The 21,377-nt window shown below is 43.8% G+C and overlaps 1 protein-coding gene and 1 long non-coding RNA gene across 2 annotated transcripts in view; both read left to right on the top strand.

The window, feature by feature from the left end:
- Window positions 1-21,377, top strand: part of LOC105398253 (fat-like cadherin-related tumor suppressor homolog) — a 104,634-nt gene that overhangs the window by 29,901 nt on the left and 53,356 nt on the right. Inside the window, exons 2-5 of the mRNA XM_048625001.1 lie at window positions 1,831-1,901; window positions 8,021-11,056; window positions 11,663-11,851; window positions 15,395-15,482. Coding sequence (XP_048480958.1) covers window positions 8,036-11,056; window positions 11,663-11,851; window positions 15,395-15,482 — 3,298 coding nt within the window. The 5' untranslated portion in view covers window positions 1,831-1,901; window positions 8,021-8,035. The remainder of the gene's footprint in view (window positions 1-1,830; window positions 1,902-8,020; window positions 11,057-11,662; window positions 11,852-15,394; window positions 15,483-21,377) is intronic.
- Window positions 18,248-19,385, top strand: LOC125489382. The gene is made up of 4 exons (XR_007266936.1): window positions 18,248-18,719; window positions 18,832-19,004; window positions 19,183-19,222; window positions 19,312-19,385. It is a non-coding gene; the product is annotated as an uncharacterized LOC125489382 (long non-coding RNA).

A 21,377-nucleotide genomic window follows, 5' to 3' on the forward strand; every position in this document is an offset into this window, starting at 1 on the left:
ACAACACTGGCGCTGCGGTTTTCAATTCTCTACTCGGAGCGGGTTCGCTGATTGTTTGAGGTGGGATTTTACCTATTGTCACGGGCCAGGGCTGTACTCATTTGCTACCTACACATAGTATTCAGAATGGATAGTGGGATTGATTGGAATTGGTCAGAGTTGCAATGACAGATATGCTCTTGTTATCCCATAATAGTAATAATCTCAGATTCATACAGCATCCAGGCAAACTTTTAGGTACCATGAGGGATCTATGCTAAACTGTTGGATTGATTTTAGGGCCATATCCCGTGTGTGTGTGTGTGTGTGTGTACAGTAAACATGGGTTGGCCACAAGCGGTAGGCTACCACCATACCTGTATGTACCTCTCCTAAACTGCTCACCAGGACTTAGTGCCCCAACCTGCTTAATCCAGCCACTACCACAGCGTCAAGCGAACAGCTGACAGATAACCCACATTCCATGCCACAACACACGAGGCGTGAGCGTCAGATTGTTGCTTTTCGAATGCGAGTAGCTTATAGCTTTGTCCAGAGCGGCGCATGCACGAAATTATGTTGATGGTTGCACGACGCACGCTATCACGTTTCAACCCCGCGCTACCCGACACCGAAAACTGAGTGCGGAATCAGCTGAATCTACATACCATTATGTTAAACCCGAAAGTGATACACGGGAGGGATTACAGCAGGAGCTTCTTGGAATGCAGTACTGTGATGCGGCGGCGGCGGCGGCGGCGGCGGCACCCGCATACAATAACAACATAATAGCCCTCCGCTGCAGCAGTCGGGTGAGGCGCATTCCCGCTGGATGCCGACATGCAACAGAATTACCTGATTATCCGTAATACGACAGCTACTAGCATACCTATAACGTACAGCCCTTGTACACTTATATTTAAATTGATTATATTTTTTTCCTGGAAACCTTGTGTGCAACGTGTAATATGTGTAAGCGTGTTGCATTAAACCCTTTAAATCGGGTCAGTGCCGGCTACCACGAAATAAAGCTACATACTTACGTGTCTACGGAGCTTCATTCTTGTAATAACTTTCCCTGTATTTACAAAAAGAGGTAAAACGTAAATACCTAAATAAAAGTATCTACTGACAGAGATATATGCCACTAGATCATGAACAAGAAATTACTCGATGTAATTGAATAGCCGGCTCGAAGCTCAGCTAAAGGCAACGTGGAGGTATATTTTAGTACCGGCCCGCTTACTTATGTCTGTCGATCTCAGATGTATTACGGTCCGACCAGAGGTTAGGATGGCATGATACATTTTCAATTTTCGAAGGCTCCATCTAAGAGATAGGCGCTGGATAATTCTAGACACGTTGCAGATTCGAGGACATTATTCGGCTCACCGAATTTCCTTTCGCCGTTATAATAATAACAAATATTGAATGGATGTTGGAAAATTGAAAATTGAACGCGCACAAAATTGATTAATCCCTTCAGAGTTTCTTGTACACCTTTCACTGGAGGACAGTGTCTGGGGAAAAGAAAATGGATGGCAAGCAAGCTGTATAAAGGTGCTTTGAGTCGAGAGCGGCGCGGCGGCGGCGGCGGCGGCGGCGGCGGCGGGCGCTCGGGCACAATGAGGTTACCTGGAGAACGAATTTTCCTAAATGTATTTACCCTCCTGACTTACAAGTTCAATTATAGTGGAAGGCAGATCGTGTCTTCCGTCTCGATGAGGGCAAAAGTGGGTTTTGAGTTGTGACCGCGCGAATACAGCGAGATAATCCCGAGCCAATTTGTATTACTCAAGAATTCTTGTGTATATTTTCTTGGTTAATAAAGTATGCATATGTTTGTTGCAGACGGTGATGTCGGGAGCGCGGTGCGGCAAGTTACGACATCTAGCGTTATAGCCATACATTAACATCATCAGGTGAGTAATAAAACCCCCGGCCCGTTGAGACAGGGAGATGTGGTTTGCGTGCGTGATTGCAGGCGCTCGCGGTGTTCGACCCACTGGCACGGGCTGCTATGTTGTATAACAGTATTCACATACATAGCATAGGTATACAAATTAGGGCTACCATCAATCTCGTTTCCTATCTTTCTCCCGTCATGTATTGTTGTCTCCAACGCCTAAATTTGGGGCAGGTATCAGCCCTGCCATCTCGTCCTGAACAATGCCGCTCGAGTAGTCCCTCAGTTGGTTCTGTACACAATGTGTATACTCCGCGTACATTGTTAGTCCCCGTCCTCGACACAAACTTATCTTGAAAAGGAGCGTATAATAATGGCTCTGCAAAATATCTCCCATGTTTCCATGTTTCGAGGCTAAAACGTTAACTAGCTCGGAATTACATTTAGAATGTGTGGCGTAACGTTGTTTCAGCGCCGGCGTAAAAGTGGAGTCTACAACGTGCGTTTACCTGTTCATTATCCCTGTTTAGCGCCCGCCTTACGAAAGAAGAAACACAGAATGCCTTTAGTTGTTGGATGTTTAAACATGATTTCCACATAATTTCCACGAATAGATTTGTATGCATATAAGGCGACTAAATGCTAACGAGGTGGTGGGCGGTGACTGGGAGTCAAAACAACACTATTTTGAATTCTCCTTTCACGTCACTGGGGGTGATGACCGCACCCCCACCCCATTCACACCAGGCTGGCTACCAGGCTTCTATTTTTTAACCTTGACTGAAAAAGTGGGGGTTATAATTATAATTATAACGATAATTATGGCTTGTAAGTTTATCTGTATATAGCTACAAAAAATATAGGTACATATTTGAATGAGTTTTAGACGGGGCTTATCGATAATCACCGCAGTAGGTGTTTCATCTAAACTCGATACAATCGTTAAAAAGTTATCTCATGTGTCCTGTCCTCTTAACCGAACCTGAACCGTTTAGGTTATCTGTAGTAGAACCCTTCTAAGTATTTTACGAGTATGATATAGATAGTAAACTTCTTGCAATATCATTATTATAACAGATAGTAAACATCCGCGCCACAAGCCGTGTCATACAGCGTACAGCGTATATCATGGGGACAAATGACGCTATCCGTCTTGGTATATCGCGTTATTAAAACATTTTTTTATGACTTCATCCCGTTTGCGGCGTACATGTTAAATGAGTCCCCGGGCGTTTATTGAAATAAATGGTGTTTTAGCAATGCTGTAATATCATTATGAAGTCCCGAGCGACTTCAGCATTCCACGCTAGCGCCGGTTTAATGAAACTTTCAGTTACACAGTCTACTATTCGTGTAATCCACTTTGATCCCTCGCTAGTTTTCACGGTTATTAATAGGCATAATTTATTTACACTGTTTTGCTGAAATTCGCACACAGCGGCGGTCTGGGCCCGCCGCGGCCGCAAAAAGGCTTTTATTCCCGCGAGCGAGTTGCAGGCAGTTCACAACAACGATTTATCCCCCCTAATAAGCGCTGTACAAGACGAAAATACATTAATAAAAGTTATAACTCCACAACTTTCTTGGCTTCGCCGCGGTCGGCTAAAAAGCGGATTAAGCTGCAAGTTGAATAACCGCGTCGGGAGAACTCAATTATTTATAGTTGGTGTGTTTACCTAAACGCGTGTATGCGTCTCGTATCTAAATAATAAACATGGCGCGCACCGAGAGATCGGGCGGTTTAATAAATGATTAGCTATTTACGTAACGCGATACCGTATGTAGATCGCACCGATGCCGCCACGAGCGGGGGCTACACTCGCTTCACAAAAAACAAACGAACGAGACCTGTCAAGAAATCGGTACCTTTATTACAACGAGATAGAGTCATGGTTAGCGCCGCATATCTCCAAAACTTCCTCTTTCGTAACCTAGAGTGACCCCCCCCCTCGACTGTGATAACTTCTGTGTATAAATCATGCATTCTCATTTGCCCACAGCATTTTTTGTGATCCCACTCGAACTCTCGTTGGTATTCAAGTCGTGCCTTAATAAGAGATACTTATTCGGTATTCGATAGTCAGATAGGTACTTCGTTTTCTGGTGGACTGCACATTGTCGGCCTTCCTAGAACTCCATCTTTATATTTGACTACTAAAATTCCAATAGCGATATACCTACTTCTTGCGATAACCCGACCAAAGTTAATAGTCCTTAAGATTTACTAAGTATTTTTTAGTTCCTATTTGTTGCCAATGTATATTATACCTAATTACCTATGTAAATAATAAATATAGGTACCTACATAAGTAGTAGATAAACCTCGAATTAACTAAGTTAAACGGGACCACTCCAAACTGTGTCAACACAGACCGATGTAGTGAATCGGAAATCAGGAAGGTACGCGGTCGGTTGTTAGCCGAAGGCGCGGCCCTGTCTTATCAAGGTGTATGAACCCTCGCAGCAATACGCGATGTGTTTACTGTAGCCAGCCCACTACCGTCTTTGCTTTCAGGGGTCAGGCGCGAAATAAATGAAACCTAGGAGGTCACTTTAGATTAAGAAAAGCGAAATTTCGGAAAGCTGCTGAGGTAATTACGACTCCAAGTCGTTGCGTGCCAGTTGTAATTTGATAGTATTTGTCAAGGTGGTGTAACCCCCCTTACAAGATTTTCGGTGGAACTGTGTGCCCAGGTTTTGTTAGTCCGCGCTCTGCCGCCCGTAAAAGTTATTTTGTGGCTTGTCTTCCCCGTAAAATACACTGAAACCGGCCAACTTTGTAGCCACCTGGACTTTACGGCGCAATGTTTGTTTTAAGATAATAAATTGGTATCTTGTGTACTTATACCTCCCGCTGGTTAAAACTGTTTAACTTTAAAAACTACAAGTTATTTAAAGATTTACTGAGAAATGTATTTTGATAAAAATAGCACAATTTCATCAGGAAGTGAAAATAAAGAAATAGAAATGGTTTTACGAATGCAGCTCCATTCCACGTTGCAGTGCACAAATACGTGAATATATCGATACGTGTGCAAATTGTAACTATGCGCATTTCCTGCTTTAGCATCGAATAACAAATACAATTGAATCTTTGTCGATCTTTCATGTTTTTCTATCCAATTTCACGGAGGGAAAGCAATAACGAACGTATGCATAATTAAATTAGATACAATGGCAGCAGAATAAACAAATAATTCGGTATTCCAGAGAGCTCCGCGCAGCCGGTCACCTTAAATTTTAATGATTCGGGACCCCAAATTAATTCTAGCGACTTGACTTTGCTCGGGTGTGATTACGCTATTAAGCTGTTATCTTTTTGGCACACAGTTTATTTATTCCTCGTTACTGTAAATAGATATTTATCATCTAAATGCTGGAATAATTTACCTCCACCAATTAGACGAGCTAAAACCAAAAGTTCTTTTAAATATCTTCTTAAAAAATACCTTCTATCCCTTCAAAAACTTTGTAATACGTCACATTCCGCAACATATGCCAAGTCATATTTATTATTTTGAATTTGCTTGTACCCCGTCTAAAACTGTCGTTTAATAATTTGTAAACTGTATGTCTATTTATTTTTATATTGTTGTTATGCATTACTATTCTTTTGGTATCTTACTTAACTGTGTGTGTTTACCTAGTTGTGTTAAGCCATCCTGTTTATTCTAAAATATAAATTAAGTATTATAATATTTTTTTTTACACTGCACCGAGCACGACTCGCGGCCACCTGATGAAAATCAGCGTCACAGGCTTCTGTGACATTATGTTGAGACGGTGACCATTTTGTTTGAGACACTTTGTAACCTAGTGTATTTTTTTTTATTTGTTTTGTTTATATGTTTTGTGTCTTGGACGAAATAAATGCCTTTTTCTTTCTTTCTTAAATATAAACTCGACAAAGATAAAAAATATGGATTGGCTACGGTGAACAAATTTCTTGATAAGAAGTCTATTAATTCATACTTGGAAGTTACGTTGGTATAAATTTTATCAAAGAAAGCTCAATGACCCTCTACTAGAATTTTCCTTCCGAATACGAAATCAGTTTTTTAATTAAATCAATTTACAGCCATGGCTTTGCTGTTAGTACCTTCTAGAGTTTTGTATTCAGGGAGTGAACAAAATTGCCGAATATTTCAGGCTTCAATGTTTAATGTGAGACGATATTGGAAACTAATAACATGAATTATTAACGGTATCCATTTTAAGTGTAAATAATAGATTAATGGGGGTATTCTAGCGGGGCAAGAGTAGCTCAGTAGTTTGTGTTTGGTTAGAGATAGTTCCTATGTCTGGTCCCAGAGAGGGTAGGCGCGTAGATACATTGCATCTCTAAAGTAAAAATATTTGATGTAAGTAATGTATAGTAATAGTATCGTTAATAGTGTAACCATAGTGTAACAAAAGAAGTCGAGATATATTCTAATATTCATTCATACTCGTGGTAGATAGGAGTCACACAGATTGCAATTATTTTTTATTGAAAGTTATTTTCTGCTCTTTTCAAGTATTATGTCAGCTTATACATTTGTTGTTAGATTTTTCATGTAAACAAAAATACTTTTTCGCAACATAGAAATCCTATTAAAGCTTATCGTAAGTAGCAATAATACTTTTTCAGTAAGTAATGTTTTATTAGTACAACACTTACAAAACTTGTCGGCTGTCTTATCTATCGCGTAAAAATAACGACACTCACCCGAAAGAATAACAGAAAACGGGATGGAAGAAAATAAAATACTGCAGCGTCAATACAAATAATACCTTCACAATACATTAAGGATAGGTCCTCCAGACGACAAGAGGACATGGTGACATTGACAGTGCTCCTAGGGGACTTCCCCTGTCAGGAAACTACATAAGTACTTGTGGATAAGTCCAGTCGGAAAGCCTCTCTATTTGAACAAGCTATTCTTTTAAAAAAGTATTTCTCATCTCGCAACTTTCAGCTTGCAATTAATTAAACAACTTTAATCACAAAATGGCCATCTCCAACCCTTTTCAGGTTTTAGTATTAAAAGCGTTTTCTTAATTCGTGATGCGAATGAATTTGTTGCTCTCAGTCTAATTAAATCAGCGAGACTGTAAAAATGACCGTTTCTAGGTGACTAGTCGCGAAAATGTTCCGCCTCAATTGTTTGACTGGAGTGCTTAATTGCCGTCAAGTTTGCTTACTCATTTCTGAACGAACACTTTAGTGAACGTGTTGAAATGAAAGAGGTCGCTCTTAGCGAGGTGTCCATGACATTGAATGATTCGAGCGCGGAGATTATACAGGTGCCCTCCACAAAAGAAGTGGGGCGCTATTAAAAAGACTCTTGAAAGCGCTACTTAGCCCCACGGCCGGTGTCTGTTGACCAATTTGACTATGCAGGGGGAAAAATATTATGTTCTTGTGTATAGCTTTTGTCCGTAAGCTTTGCTTTCCGGTATGTTTTTCCCGTGAGCATTCCGGGATAAACAAATCTATGTCATTCTCCACTCCAAGCTCCAGGCTACAAATCCAAAATCACGTAAAATGTATGTGACATGAAAGTAAAAAAAAACTTGTTAGTGCATTTAAACCTACTTTGATAAAATGAAATTCTCAATACTAAAATAGCTTTGACTTTGTGTTTATTACATGTATGCCTTGGTATCTAGGACTAGCTATTTGGGTTAGTGAGGAATATGACATAAAACTAGTTATGATAGTGGTCGACCTCTGGCCTGCAATCTGCAGTATACTCCTGAGAAGTATACTGCAGAAACCTAGCTATAGGTAGGTCGGTGGACTGTAGTTTAAGTTTGTCCTACACTTCAGGATGTCCTCTCCATTCCATCCACTTATTTAATGTAATTTGCAGTCTCAGAAGTTAGTTCAATGGTACTTAAAGAGAAGTTTGGAGATCTTACCTGCCGGCTCTAGTTGAAAGACACGCGATTTAATTGAATGAGAATACTGAAAGGCCGTTGTAAGTTGAATGGAACACAATAACTTTTATAGAGGTACTCGGAAAATCTATACGCCAACCATTTGTTATCACAGTGTTCCCGCTAATCTACCATGGACTCTGTAAAAATCCTTTCTTCAATAATTTTCAGGCATCTTCAGTGTCATGTAGTATAAATGTGTAATTATTCCAGAGTGGCGGCCTCAGCATGCTGGGCGCGTGGCTCGCGCTGGCAGCGGTGGCGTGCGCGCAGGCGGGCCCCGGCCCCCCCGGCCCCCTCACCCCCCTCGAGCCGCTGCACTTCGAGTACCCGCTGTACAACCTGACCGTGCCCGAGAACAGCCCCGCGCGCACCGCGGCCGCCGCCCCGCCCGGCGCGCCCGCGCCCGCCCTGCGCCGCCCGCCCGGCACGCGCCTGCGCTTCCGCATCCGCCACGGCGACAAGGACAAGCTGTTCAAGGTGGAGGAGCGCTGCGTGGGCGAGCTCTGCTTCGCCGTGCTGCGGACGCGCGCCGGCCACGACGTGCTCAACCGCGAGCGCCGCGACCGCTACCGGCTGCAGCTGCGCGCCACCGCCGCCGGGTCCGCCGGCCGCCGCGACGCCGACACCGAGCTCGACCTCACCGTCACCGACGTCAACGACCTGTCGCCGCTGTTCTACCCCACGGAGTACGAGGTGACGGCGCGCGAGGACCTGCCCGCCGCCGCCAGCGTGGCGCGCGTGGCCGCGGACGACGCCGACCTCGGCCGCGCCGGCCAGATCTACTACAGCCTGGCCGAGCCTAGCGACCAGTTCGCCGTGCACCCCACCAGCGGGGTGGTGTGGCTCACGCGGCCGCTGCGCCACGCCGAGCGCGCGCGGCACGAGCTGGGCGTGCTGGCGCAGGACCGCGCGGCGCTGCTGGCGCGCGGGGCGGCGGCGCCGGCGGCCCGCGCGCGCCTAACCGTGCACGTGGCGCGGGCCAACCTGCACGCGCCCGAGCTGAGCGTGCAACACCTGCCCGAGCTACCCGGCGCGCCCGCCGGCCTGTACGCCGTGCTCACCGCCACGGACCGCGACGAGGGCGAGGCGGGCCGCGTGGCCGCCGTGGACATCGTGGACGGCGACCCGCACGGGCACTTCCGCGTGCGCGCGCTGCCGCAGCCGGGCCGCTGGGCCGTGCTGCTGCACGCGCTGCGGGACCCGCTGGCCGCGCCGCCGGAGTACAACCTCACCATCCGCGCGCGCGACGCCGGCCGCCCCCCGCGCGCCGCCTACCTGGCCCTGCCCGCGCGCCCCGCGCCCCGCGCCGCCGCCGCGCCCGTGTTCAGCAAGCAGCTGTACGAGGTGGCCGTGCCGGAGACGGCGCCGCCGCACACGCCGCTCGTGCGCCTGAAGGTGGCGGAGCGCGCGGGGGCGGGGGCGGGGGCGGGGGCGGCGCGCACGTCCATCGAGATCGTGGGCGGCAACGAGGGCGGCGAGTTCCTGGTGCACGCGGAGTCGGGCGTGCTGTACACGGCGGTGCGGCTGGACGCGGAGCGCCGCGCCGCCTACACGCTGACCGTGGCCGCCGTGGACCAGGGCGCCGCCGCCGCGCGCGACCAGAGCTCCGCCAAGGTGCAGGTCACCGTGCTGGACGCCAACGACAATGACCCGGTGTTCGACCCCCCGGCGCTGGAGGTCACCGTGCGCGAGAACGAGCCGGCGGGCGCCCTGGTGGCGCGGGCCGCGGCGCGCGACGCCGACTCCGGCGAGGCCGCCTACCTGTCCTACAGCCTGGCCGACCTCACGCCCGTGCCCTTCACCGTGGAGCACTTCACGGGCGCCGTGCGCACCGCGCGCCGCCTGGACTACGAGAGCATGCGGCGCGTGTGGCGCCTGCGCGTGCGCGCCAGCGACTGGGGGCAGCCGCACCGCCGCCAGGCCGAGCTGGCGCTCACCGTGCGCGTGCTGGACGTCAACGACAACCGGCCGCAGTGGGAGCGCGCGGCGTGCGCCGGCCCCCTCCCCCGCCGCACCCCCCCGGGCTCCCCGCTGGCCACGCTGTCGGCGCTGGACCCGGACGCGGGCGACGTGGTGTCGTACCGGCTGGCGGGCGGCAACGACGACGGCTGCTTCGCGCTGGACGCGGCGTCGGGCGCGCTGAGCCTGGCCTGCGACCTGCGCGACGCGCGCGCCGACACGCGCGTGCTCAACGTCACCGCCACGGACGGCACGCACTTCGCGGACGCCACCACGGTCACCTTCCACCTGACGGCGGGCGGCGGCGGCGCGCTGGAGTGCCGCGACACGGGCGCCGCGCGCCGCCTCGCGGAGCTGCTGGCGGCCGCGGCGCGCGCCAACCAGCCGCCCGACCCCGCCGACGAGTTCCCCGCGCTGCCCTCGCGCTACGGGGACAACCTGCACTCGCCCGAGTTCGTCGACTTCCCCGTCGAGGTCAAGGTCAACGAGTCGGTGGCGCTGGGCACCACGCTCGTCACTCTCAAGGCGCGCGACCGAGACCTCGGCTACAACGGGCTGCTGGTGTTCGCGATCTCGGACGGCGACTACGACTCTGCGTTCCGCGTGGACCCCAGCTCCGGCGCGCTGCAGCTGATCGGCTACCTGGACCGCGAGCGCGAGGCGGAGTACTTCCTGAACGTGACGGTGTGGGACCAGGGGGCGCCGCCGCGCGCCGCCTCGCGCCTGCTGCCCGTCACCGTGCTCGACGTCAACGACAACAAGCCCGTGTTCGCGCGATCACTCGCCAGTCTACGCGTCACCGAGAACGCACTCAACGGTACAGCGGTATTCCATGCGCATGCAACAGACGCCGACGCCGGGATATTCTCCGAGATCACCTACAGCGTCTCTGGGGCAGACGCAGGCGAATTCTGCATCGAACCCAAGGAAGGGACGCTGCTAGTCTGCGCACCGCTAGACCGAGAGAGAAGGGAGCTGTACGAGCTTACAATCACGGCGACTGACGGTGGAGGGTTAAGGAGTGAAGCTATAGTGAGAGTTACAGTGGATGACATCAACGACGTGGTCCCGCACTTCGCGCTGCCGGGATACAACGCGAGGATACGAGAGGATGTTCCAATAGGTACGGTGGTGGCGGTGGTGGAGGCCATCGACCCGGACCTGGGCGCCGGCGGCGTGCTGACCTACTCGTTGCCCGACCAGTCCAGCGACGACGTCGTGTTCACGATCGACGAGTCGTCCGGGACGCTGCGAACAGCTAAATTTCTCGACTACGAGGAACGACAGGTAAATCACCCGTTCTAGTTAAAACTTCTGACTCGATGATTCGCTTTGTAGATTGTATTTTTTGTCGAATAAACCCGCCATTTCGGTTTCAAAAGAAATATAGGTCGAGTGCGAATAGAACTCGCGTTCGCTGCGGCGTTTATTCGTGTATTTTTTTTACTATAAAAACTGATCCTCGGTCAACGGAAACTAGATTACAACATAAACGACTGTCGGCGGAACGGACGTAGTTCAATAAAACACATCGGCATGCTCCGCCATATCTGTGAATTGCATCAATTTGAATATTTCCTGGTAGTAAAAAGTGTATTTCCTTGCTCTTATAGCACTCGCTCAAAGTCGGGATACGTACCTACCGACTAGCCGTGACTTGAAGACAAAAGACTCAGTGATTCAGTGTCGTTTTGCAAGCGAAACATGTCATTCGGCTTCATCGCTTTCAGCGTTTGCTCACACTAGGTTAAGTTTTCCCGTACTGATTCTGGGACAATAATCCGTTGTGAACTTTTAAAGATCCCTACATGATACATAGGTATTCCAGACAAAACGCAAAAAGCTCCTTTTCTTCATACTATGTAGTGATAGTAATTTCCTCAATTTCCGCAGGTGTACGGCATCCTAGTCCGCGCGACAGACGGCGGTCTCCCAGCTCTATGGGCAGAAGCCACCCTCATAGTGGAGGTCCTGGACGTGGATGAGAACCAGCACGACCCCCAGTTCGCGGACTTCGTTCTAGAAGCTTCGGTCCCTGAGGATGCGCCGCGCGGGACCAGTGTCATCACTGCTGCGGCTAAGGTTAGTGTTTCAACAGTTCTATTGGGTTTAGTTTTAGATGTATATGATGGATGAAAAAGTTGAATTCAGAGATAAAACATTACCCTCCTCCTTCGGCAGTCGGGTAAAAAGTATCCTATGAGATATTCCTTAAAACAGAGGTGACGAATTACCGACCCATTTCTCTTTTACCAGCTGTGTCTAAAATATTAGAAAAAATCATAAACAACAGATTAATGCAATTTCTAAACAAAAACTCTTTTTTATCTAGAACACAATTTGGTTTTAGGCCTAAGTTATCAGCGGCAGATGCTGTACATGAGTTAACTGACTACTTAGCTCAAAATCTGGATAAAGGTAATCAGACAATAGGGATATTCTTAGATCTTTCCAAAGCCTTCGATACAGTATCTATCCCGATTTTATTACATAAACTCGAAATGTTAGGTATAAGAGGTACCCAGCTGAAACTATTTGAAAATTATCTGACCGAGCGCACTCAGTGCGTGAAGGCAATGTCGTCAGCTCTGATCAGGAAAATACCGGTTTTGGAGTTCCTCAAGGAAGTATTCTGGGCCCTACTTTATTTCTAATATATATAAACGATCTTTGCAACCTTAAACTAGAAAACGGCATTATTCTGTCGTACGCTGATGACACTGCTCTACTTTTTTCTGCTAACGCGGAAAACAAAAATCTAGTTTACGATTATGCACAAAGAGGTTTCAATATTGTTAACCGCTGGCTTCAGCATCACCTACTTACACTTAATGCCGAGAAAACAAACTTTATTGAATTTTCAAAACAAAAACCCAAATCACAATTACATATTCCAAACGTATACGCTCACTATTGTAAATCCCTGGGCTATCCCTGCACCTGTCCTACAATTACTAACACAAACAAAACTAAATATCTGGGTATTATCATCGACGAAACTCTATCATTCAAGCAACATATAGAAGCTCTAAGCAGCAGAGTTCGTAAATTAATATTTGTATTTAAAAAGCTTCGTTTTATATCAGATTCCAAAATTATCAGACAAGTCTACTTTGCGCTGTGCCAATCAGTATTAACATACTGTATCACTTCGTGGGGTGGCTCGGCTAAAACCTTATTATTGAGGATCGAAAGAGCTCAAAGAGCAGTTCTTAAAGTCTCAACATTTCGCCCTTTCCGTTATCCGACGAAACTTCTATATGAATCATGCAAAGTACTAACAGTCCGCCAGTTATTTATTTCAAGTACAGTTTTAAAACAGCACACGGCACTTCCCTACAGCCCAGAATTAACAAACAAAAGGAGAGTAGATAAAGTTTGCACAATAAAAACAACCAAACATGCGTTAACATCTAGGTTTTACTTGTTCTTGGGACCTATCCTTTACAATAGGTTAAATGCTAAATTGGTCCTTTACCCGTTAACTTACACCAAATGTAAGAACGTTCTCCAGAAATCTCTACAAGAGATGTCCTACGAAGATACAGAGAACTTATTAACTATTGTCAACTGAGAATTGTTACCGTTTAATTTAACTTATTATTATTAATGTATAACTAAACAATACTTTTAACCTTTATAATTACCTACACCTAACATAAATTGCCTTGTTTATAATAAATCTAACATAAAACATTTAGAAAGTAAGATTACTTAATATTTTCTGTTCTAAGGTTATTTAATTTAGATTCTAAAATTGTTTAATTTAGAGCTTTTCCATCTGAAATACAGGAAAAACTCTGTTATTTCCTAGTTCAGATCAGCATTTTAAACTACCTTTAGCATTAAGAGTTGACCTATTATTGTAAATAACATTTAGCATTAAGTATTTTTCTGAATAAATATTCTATTCTATTCTATTCTATTATTCCAAAGTGTAAGCTTTTTTTTTTTTTTTTTTTTTAATCCGTTTAGTAGTTTTGTGTGAAAGAGTAACACCAATTACCATACCGTACAAACTTTCGCGTTTATATTTTAAGTCAACTTACATTTGCTGTACTTAGGTACAGGGACACCAGTAACTGTGTCAGAATGAAAAACTCTTTGTGTTTGAAAATAATTTCTTGTGAGATATACCTTATAAATAAGTAAGGAAGTACATAATACTCGTAAATAATATGTAAATGCAAAGTGGTTTGTCAAATGCTCGTAAATTACTTTAGGTTTTGGTTGGGGTCCCTCAAGTAAGTTATTATGTACACTCCTCTAACTAGGGACCCCCCCCCGTGTCTGGTAGGATATCCGGATGTGAACTGTCTGACACAGACACGTTACATAGCTCACCTTAATAGGATGAAATTTACAATTTATTTGATAGCACTTATCGTTTAGTCCTTTTTAATAAAATAAGGCCGATTATTAGTATTTATTTATTTATTTGATACTTTATTGCACAAATATGAAATATAAGTGTACAAACAATATAGTATTATTACATAACATTATATTTAATTCATTAAAGTATATTAAATTAGTTATTGTAACGATTAATTATTATCAAAACGACAACGTTCACACACTCGATTTTCAAAGTCTGAAAAAAGATGATTATAAATTGGGTATAATCCACTTTATGGTTTGTTAAGAAATATTAACTTTCGTCTTCGCTCGCACTCCATCCTATTGACAGCTTGATCGATCATTATGAATGATTTCCATACTTTTGGGTATGATTATGTTATAAGTAAATGTAAGTATTATTAGTTCGAAATAATATTGATACTTACCGCAGACTTACGACTTCCGAGTGAACGATAGGTGAAAATTTAGCCAAAGGAAATTTTGTAATGAGCTATCTCAAATTTTGTCAGGATCAAATTTAAGATCTGTTCCTTAACAATTAGGTCTACAATCTATTATGTAGTTATTTATATGTCTACTATATCTATAGATAGATAATGGAAAATTGGCTTTGCTCTCGGCTCGAAGACTTTATCAAAGATAGTAGTGCTCCGCTAAACCGCAACGGATATTAAATAATTATCACCCATTTTACTTGAATTAACACACTACCGCAGTAGGTATCTATTATCTGTAGTTACTCAAGCACACATGTTTATCTAATTTACTTATTCAAACAGAAAACTAGAGTAGTATTTGTATATTTATTAGGTACACACGTCATACTATAATAGAATAATTATACCAATTCTCATTTGATTTGGCAGTATAATAATTGTCTTCATTAAAATATTCATTAATTTACTGCATGCTTATTGTGCATGTTAAATGTTATTATGAATATTTGATGATAAATTGAAGTGAAATTTTAAATAATTTAATATGCTGTTGCGCTGTGATTGTTTTCACCTATGTTGAAAAGCTTTACTGCAACTCTAATACAATCATTGCATCTGCATTGTATTGTTCCGTGTCAGGCTGTTATGTGCCGTAACAAGTTTACGTGTTTAAATGTCTGTTTGTAAACCGTTTAATTGTTCATAGTTTTTTATCTATTGCCGTTTTGCCTGTTGCTTTGTACAGGCAATCTCAAGTCACTCACAACACAGTCATCCAAGTAATCAATGAAAGTTGATGTTATACTAAAGTAATGTTTGTCCACAGGATGCCGACCCGCCGGGCCGCGACTCCCGGCTCATCTACTACGTGGTCGGAGGCAGCGGCATGGGGTACTTCTCCGTCGATGATGCAGGTACGTCTTAGACAATATCTCTAATGTACGTACAACATGGTGAAAACAAGCTTGACCTCTCTCTGGTAGCATTGTTAGTCTGTAATCTAGTTCTTGTTATTCATAGCGTGTCGTTGACTACAGGGATGACATAATGTGGTAGTGCGTGAAAGGAGTCTCCCAGAATGACGTCACCTACTCCTTATTTATAAGCGTCTGGTGTGCGTATCCGACGCTAGCCTGAGTCGCCAATCATTTGACAAACCATCTAGCTTCTATCTAGATTGTGTTTGTCACCAACACGATAAGAAGAATGGTGAAAGGGTTAGCCAGCAATATATATAGTGCAGTCGCGGACTGCCCTGGGTGTACCGGAAGTAGCCGATACTTCACTCAAGGCGGCTCCTTAAGACCACCCCAGTTTTATCAGTTATGTTATGTATTGGTAGTGTTAAACTGGCTAACTCTGATGGAACATTTGCGCGGGGGCTTAACTCCTGTCCTAAGTTAAGTCACCGTATAAATGACGTAGCTCAATGATTCCATCCCTTCAAGTACATCGTTTATTTAAGAACGTGACAAAGTATGTTTATCTTCGGGTTATCCGGTGTACGGGGTAGCCATTGAGTCATGTCATGAGCGGTTTATGTATCGGAAGCACTGTGTCAACATCGTCTGAAAAAGATTTCGCTTCAGAAATTTCGGTATTAAAAGTATCGTGTGTCCCGATCCATCTTACTGCAGTATCGCGTGGCCTAGACCCTAAATCAAACTTAGTTGGAAACTAGGCTAGCCGCTGCCCAGTTGTCGTAGAGGCTTAAATATACGGACCCGTAAGATAGATTTAATTTTACGTACGTCCATTTTGAATCATGTAGAGAGATGGATAATTGAATTACATTATCACGATGAAAATTGTATGTTTAAATAGTTATTACATTGCACGCTATTCGTTATTATTAGCCTGCCATAACGGCTACCAACTATGTAACAAAAATTTAAAATAATGGGTAGTTATTTTAAAGTACCTACCTAATAAATTAGTAGAACCTTGAATTCGATATTATTTCTGTGCTAATGCTACGTACTTAAAATACCTGATGATGCCATTTTGTACATTCTATTCTCTGTGGGGGTGTATGTACCTGCACCTGGCTCTCTCGAGTGGAACCGTTGTGCATATCATCAAGGTCTAAACTGCCTTCCTAAGCTTGGACCATTTCCCACCACGCTGGTCCACTGCGGGTTGGTGGGTTCACATATCTAGATTGTGCTAAATCTAGATAAGCAGGTTCCCTCACGATGTTTTCCTTCACCGTAAGAGCGATGGTATACATTGTACTTAAATTCAAAGAACTCAATGGTACATGTCAGCGCCGGGATTCGAACCCGCATCTCTGGCGTGAGAAGAGGGCGCTTAACCGACTGAGCTACCACCGCTCCCTTTGTACTCTCACCTTTTGCAATTTTAACGAATACAAAATATTCAATTTATTTTCATTGGCGCCATCCAAGCTAGCTGTTATGACAGCCAGCCTACACGCTTTACGGGTCAAAAACATAGGTTATTTTCCACTGCAGTCGAGTAGGCTTCAGTAAAGGCTAATCTTACGGCTCAGCTACGTTGTAGTGGGTGTTCTGTCAGTTATGTGGGCGGATATACAGGGTGTTGCTAAATAAGCTGATAGTGGGTGACACTGCTCACACTTCTGCAACTTTTTTGCTATTTTTAATTATGCCTTTTTGGCCTAAAATACCCTTTTATTTAAGTACTTCCTAGTAGGTATAAATGAGCAAACATTGAAATGATTTAATGGTGCTAAATGGGTATGTAACCGTAATGCCGCCTGCCCCCCGGGAGCCGCCGAGAGCCGCGAGTACCTACACGAACGTGCATACTGTGCCGATGCGAATTTAAATATTTAATTGTAGTTCCAGAGCCGGCAGGTACGATAAAAAAATATCACAACCCAATCAGCGCTGGCATAATATGAATATGACATTCGAAAAATACATGCGGGCTGTAAAAAAATGTTATAAAAATAAAATAAACGACGATCCCGTAACGGGCGATAACTTTTTAATGGCGGCCGTGGCTGCCCGGGTTGCTGGAAGTTAACCCCACCTGCGAAATAAATAATAACATACAGGTGTAACATATAGTGCTAAACTTGTAATGCCATTTAATCTATTGAACGCGGCATAGTGTGGTTTACCCGGCGTCGTAAATAAGGTGTGTTGTGGTGCGGAGTACTGGAGCGGATGAAATCCATTGCGTTTTTTTTCACGGGTCACTAGATCGAGAGGGGTTTTTCTAAGCCACCTTTTATATAAATAAATTCGGCCGAGTTTCTGCACTTATTCAAAATCATATTCCCTGCCTGCCCTAGTGCCTATCGGTGGCTCATATGTATTAATGAAGGCAGTCACGAAGGCACATATTGGTACAGTATAAATGTTACACTTTCACTGGGAATATTCTCGGAAATCTGAAGTTTCACGATAATATAGTGAAAATGAAATTTTGTAATTTACCGTATCAATCGAAAAGATCAATTTCCCAGGAATTTTGCCCACATAAATAAAGTCCAAATGTTATGCCAAAATTTGTATTAATAATGCAATTCCACCTAACTCATACAACACCATTTATTGTAACGAGAATTGAATTCGTGGCTGAGTGTGGAGCTAGTCTTAAAACTTTAGTGCTTACGTAAAAGTAAGTCCTAAACTTTCGTATAAAGTGAATACACAGCCTCCCCGGTACGTGGGTTCTAGTTCACAGCAGAACAGGGGCGCGATTCACATCTCAACCGAAATATTTGTAAAGCGATACGAACGAGTTACGAGATGAAATCCGCAATGTTTAAAAACGCGATTCATAGCACACATACTTTGATCTCGTTTTCATATCGCTAGTTCGTATTTGGATGGCTTGAGTGAAATGAATGAAACTATATTTTTTTAATTGCCATGCAAAAATAATAAATACTACCACTAATTGTTTTAAATAATTTTGTTCCTGCAATATATATTGTTGGAATTAGTGTCGATAGCAAGTATCAAGAAACGGCTTTTTAATTCAACGTTGAAGAAATTCATAACCTGTGGCACTTTTGACAGCCGCCATGTTTTCTCCATAAAAGCAAACATAACAAACATTGATTTTCTTTGCTCATTTTCGTGTCAACGTAGTTTTTTTGGAAAATATAAGAAGAAAGGAAGTTTAACTAACTTAGAGAAATACGACTGAGACATGTAAGTATCAATGTATTAACCTATTTTTTTTTTGAAATATAAATGTTACCGGTTGTAGTTAAGAAGGTATTGTAATTTACGATGTATCCAATTTCTGTTTGAATTGTTTTAGAATCATGAACGAGATGAACACAAGCAGCAGCCGATGTGCTTGAGTAGCAGAAGGAGCAACTGCGTTGTGAGAGGGCCACGGCTTCAGCCCTCACAATGATAGCTGAAGCAATGAACAGACAGGCTGCAGTCAATGAGAGGCTTCTTGAGCAGGGGCTCCTCATATGGAAAAAGGTAGGTTATTCCTAAATGTTTGGCTAAATAATAGAATAGAATTTAACTTCATTGTTGCCCCAATAATGTGTTAGGAAAACTGGTGTTGAATATTTATGTTACAGTGTAGTTTTGTTAGTGTCTGTCTGTAATTTTTTAGAACAATATCATACTGAACTTTTCATTTTGTCTTTTCTAGGCTAATGAAAGGAACAATCAAGACCAGACTTAAAGTAAAGGTAAGGTATAATACGTATACATAATTTATATCGGAATAACAAAATATTTTTGTAGGTATTTGTTTTAACTATAAATTGAATATCCACAGATTTTAGCGGCGACGCAGTTGCGCGACCAGTGAAGCTCTGGCTCCGCGACCGGCGTGGAGCGCGGTCCGCGCGGCGGCGGCGCTGCTGCGGCTGCTGCGCGGGAGGATCCCGTCCCTGCGCATGCGCCTGGCCTTCAATGGCCTCACACCTCTCTTCTTCCTCTTCTTCATGCGTCAATTCAAACAGAGGAGCACCTGTGATTACTGATTACCTAAGTTCCTATATACAATAATAGTTTAATAATTGTTAACAAAATATTGTATACATACATAAGTATTAATAATTATACAAAAGGCTAAAAGCATTTTGTACCAGCCAACCTATAGGAGAGAATATGAGAAAAATAATAAGACTTTAATCTTTGATTGCCATTATCTGTAGCTTTATTAAGTGGTAAAGGGACCTAATTACTACCTATATTTTTTAGTATTTGTGATAATTCATAGAATTTATTAGTTCTATCAGTAAATAAAATATACATGCATTACAATGTGTTTAATTCATTAACTTACAATTTGCACACTGAGGGAATGTGTATGCTTTCGGTTAAAATATTCTTCCTCATTCTGCGAGGGCCTCAGGCCAAAACCCACGCCAATCAAATAAATATCACTAATACAAGCTTACTATAAAGGAAAATTACGAATTCGGTAAAGATGGAAACGTATCTCGTAGGGACGGCTGTCCGGCTGAAAAATGGCTTGAAGATCTTGGAGAGATGCGTACAAGGTCAATTTCACAGTTTTTTGCAGTATTTTTTCTGAAAACGATCTAACAATTTCACCCTTTTCTTCGAAAGTTTAAAATCGCTAAAACGTCAAAATATGACGGATAAGCGATATCAAAAAATTCAACAAAAATGACATGAATCGCGTCATTCTCCATTCCTTCATTCATTTTGCGATCTCACAACGATCTTACTATGTAGCTTGGGTTTTAGTGCCATGTGAATCGCAATTTGACAACTCGTTCGTAAAAATCTGAAAACGAGATGAAAGCGACGGGGTTTTTTGTGACACGAATCACCTTCCTGGGCACCTGGCTGAAACAATCGGACATTTATAGCTTGTTAAAGTGTAGAGCGTGGACATACGTCACATCACATGTACAATGTTGACATACAAGATGGTGATTGGTTTTGTCCAGCGTGTTTGCAGTTCGTCCGATGTCCGATGCGGGCGCCCGCGTGCACTATTGACACAAACTCAATTCAGCCTCATAATAAATATCGCTATCTCATTCCCTCTGCAACGTAAAATATAGCCGTAGCGTCCACTATAAACCACTGTCCGGCCGCTGGAAGCAACAAGAAACGCGATTTATGACCTTGTCGGAGTACACAGGTGGACTAAACTCGCTTGTCAGAACTGTGCATCTTAGCTATTTACTAAGTGGCAATTTTTCCCGAGCACAAATGAAAATGCAAGTGTTATGCTCATAATGGCTGCCCCGTGACCGAGCCAGTGCTCGAGGAGTTAATTAAAATTAAACAATGCCAGCGTCGGGTACTAATAAAAATGAATTTATTTTACGGTATTGATGTCGAGAGATAGCAAGAATGCGAGGGAATTCAAATTAAAAATCAACCGAAAGTTTCAAATTAAAAGCTTTATTTACAGAAAAAATATAATCGAACCCTAACAATACCAAAGCTTAATACTGAGAGCATATAAACAGCACTCAATCATATTTGGGTACGTTTAGGTTCCTATCCCCATCACGGAAAAACACAAAGTTAGTTGTTTAACAAACTTTGTTTTTTTATACGCAGGAAATTTTATGGAAACTTGATTTTAACAAAAGCGGATCCTTATTCCAATAATTGTGTTTGCATTTTACCCTCGGCGGCACAGTGGTGGCTCGGAGATCGGTCCACTTGATTTACTGCTTACGTTTAGCGCAAGATTCATTACTTTTGTTATAAATTTTCTGTATAACCACAAAAACTGGACATTTATGTAAACAACTAGATAATACTGTAAGAAATTCATCTACAAGTTCAATTTCGACTTGAACTGGAAAAAATCATAAGTCCTAAACCTTTGTATAAAGTGAATTTCAATTT

The sequence above is a fragment of the Plutella xylostella genome, chromosome 13 (genome assembly GCF_932276165.1).
Source record: "Plutella xylostella chromosome 13, ilPluXylo3.1, whole genome shotgun sequence".
NCBI lineage: Eukaryota > Metazoa > Arthropoda > Insecta > Lepidoptera > Plutellidae > Plutella > Plutella xylostella.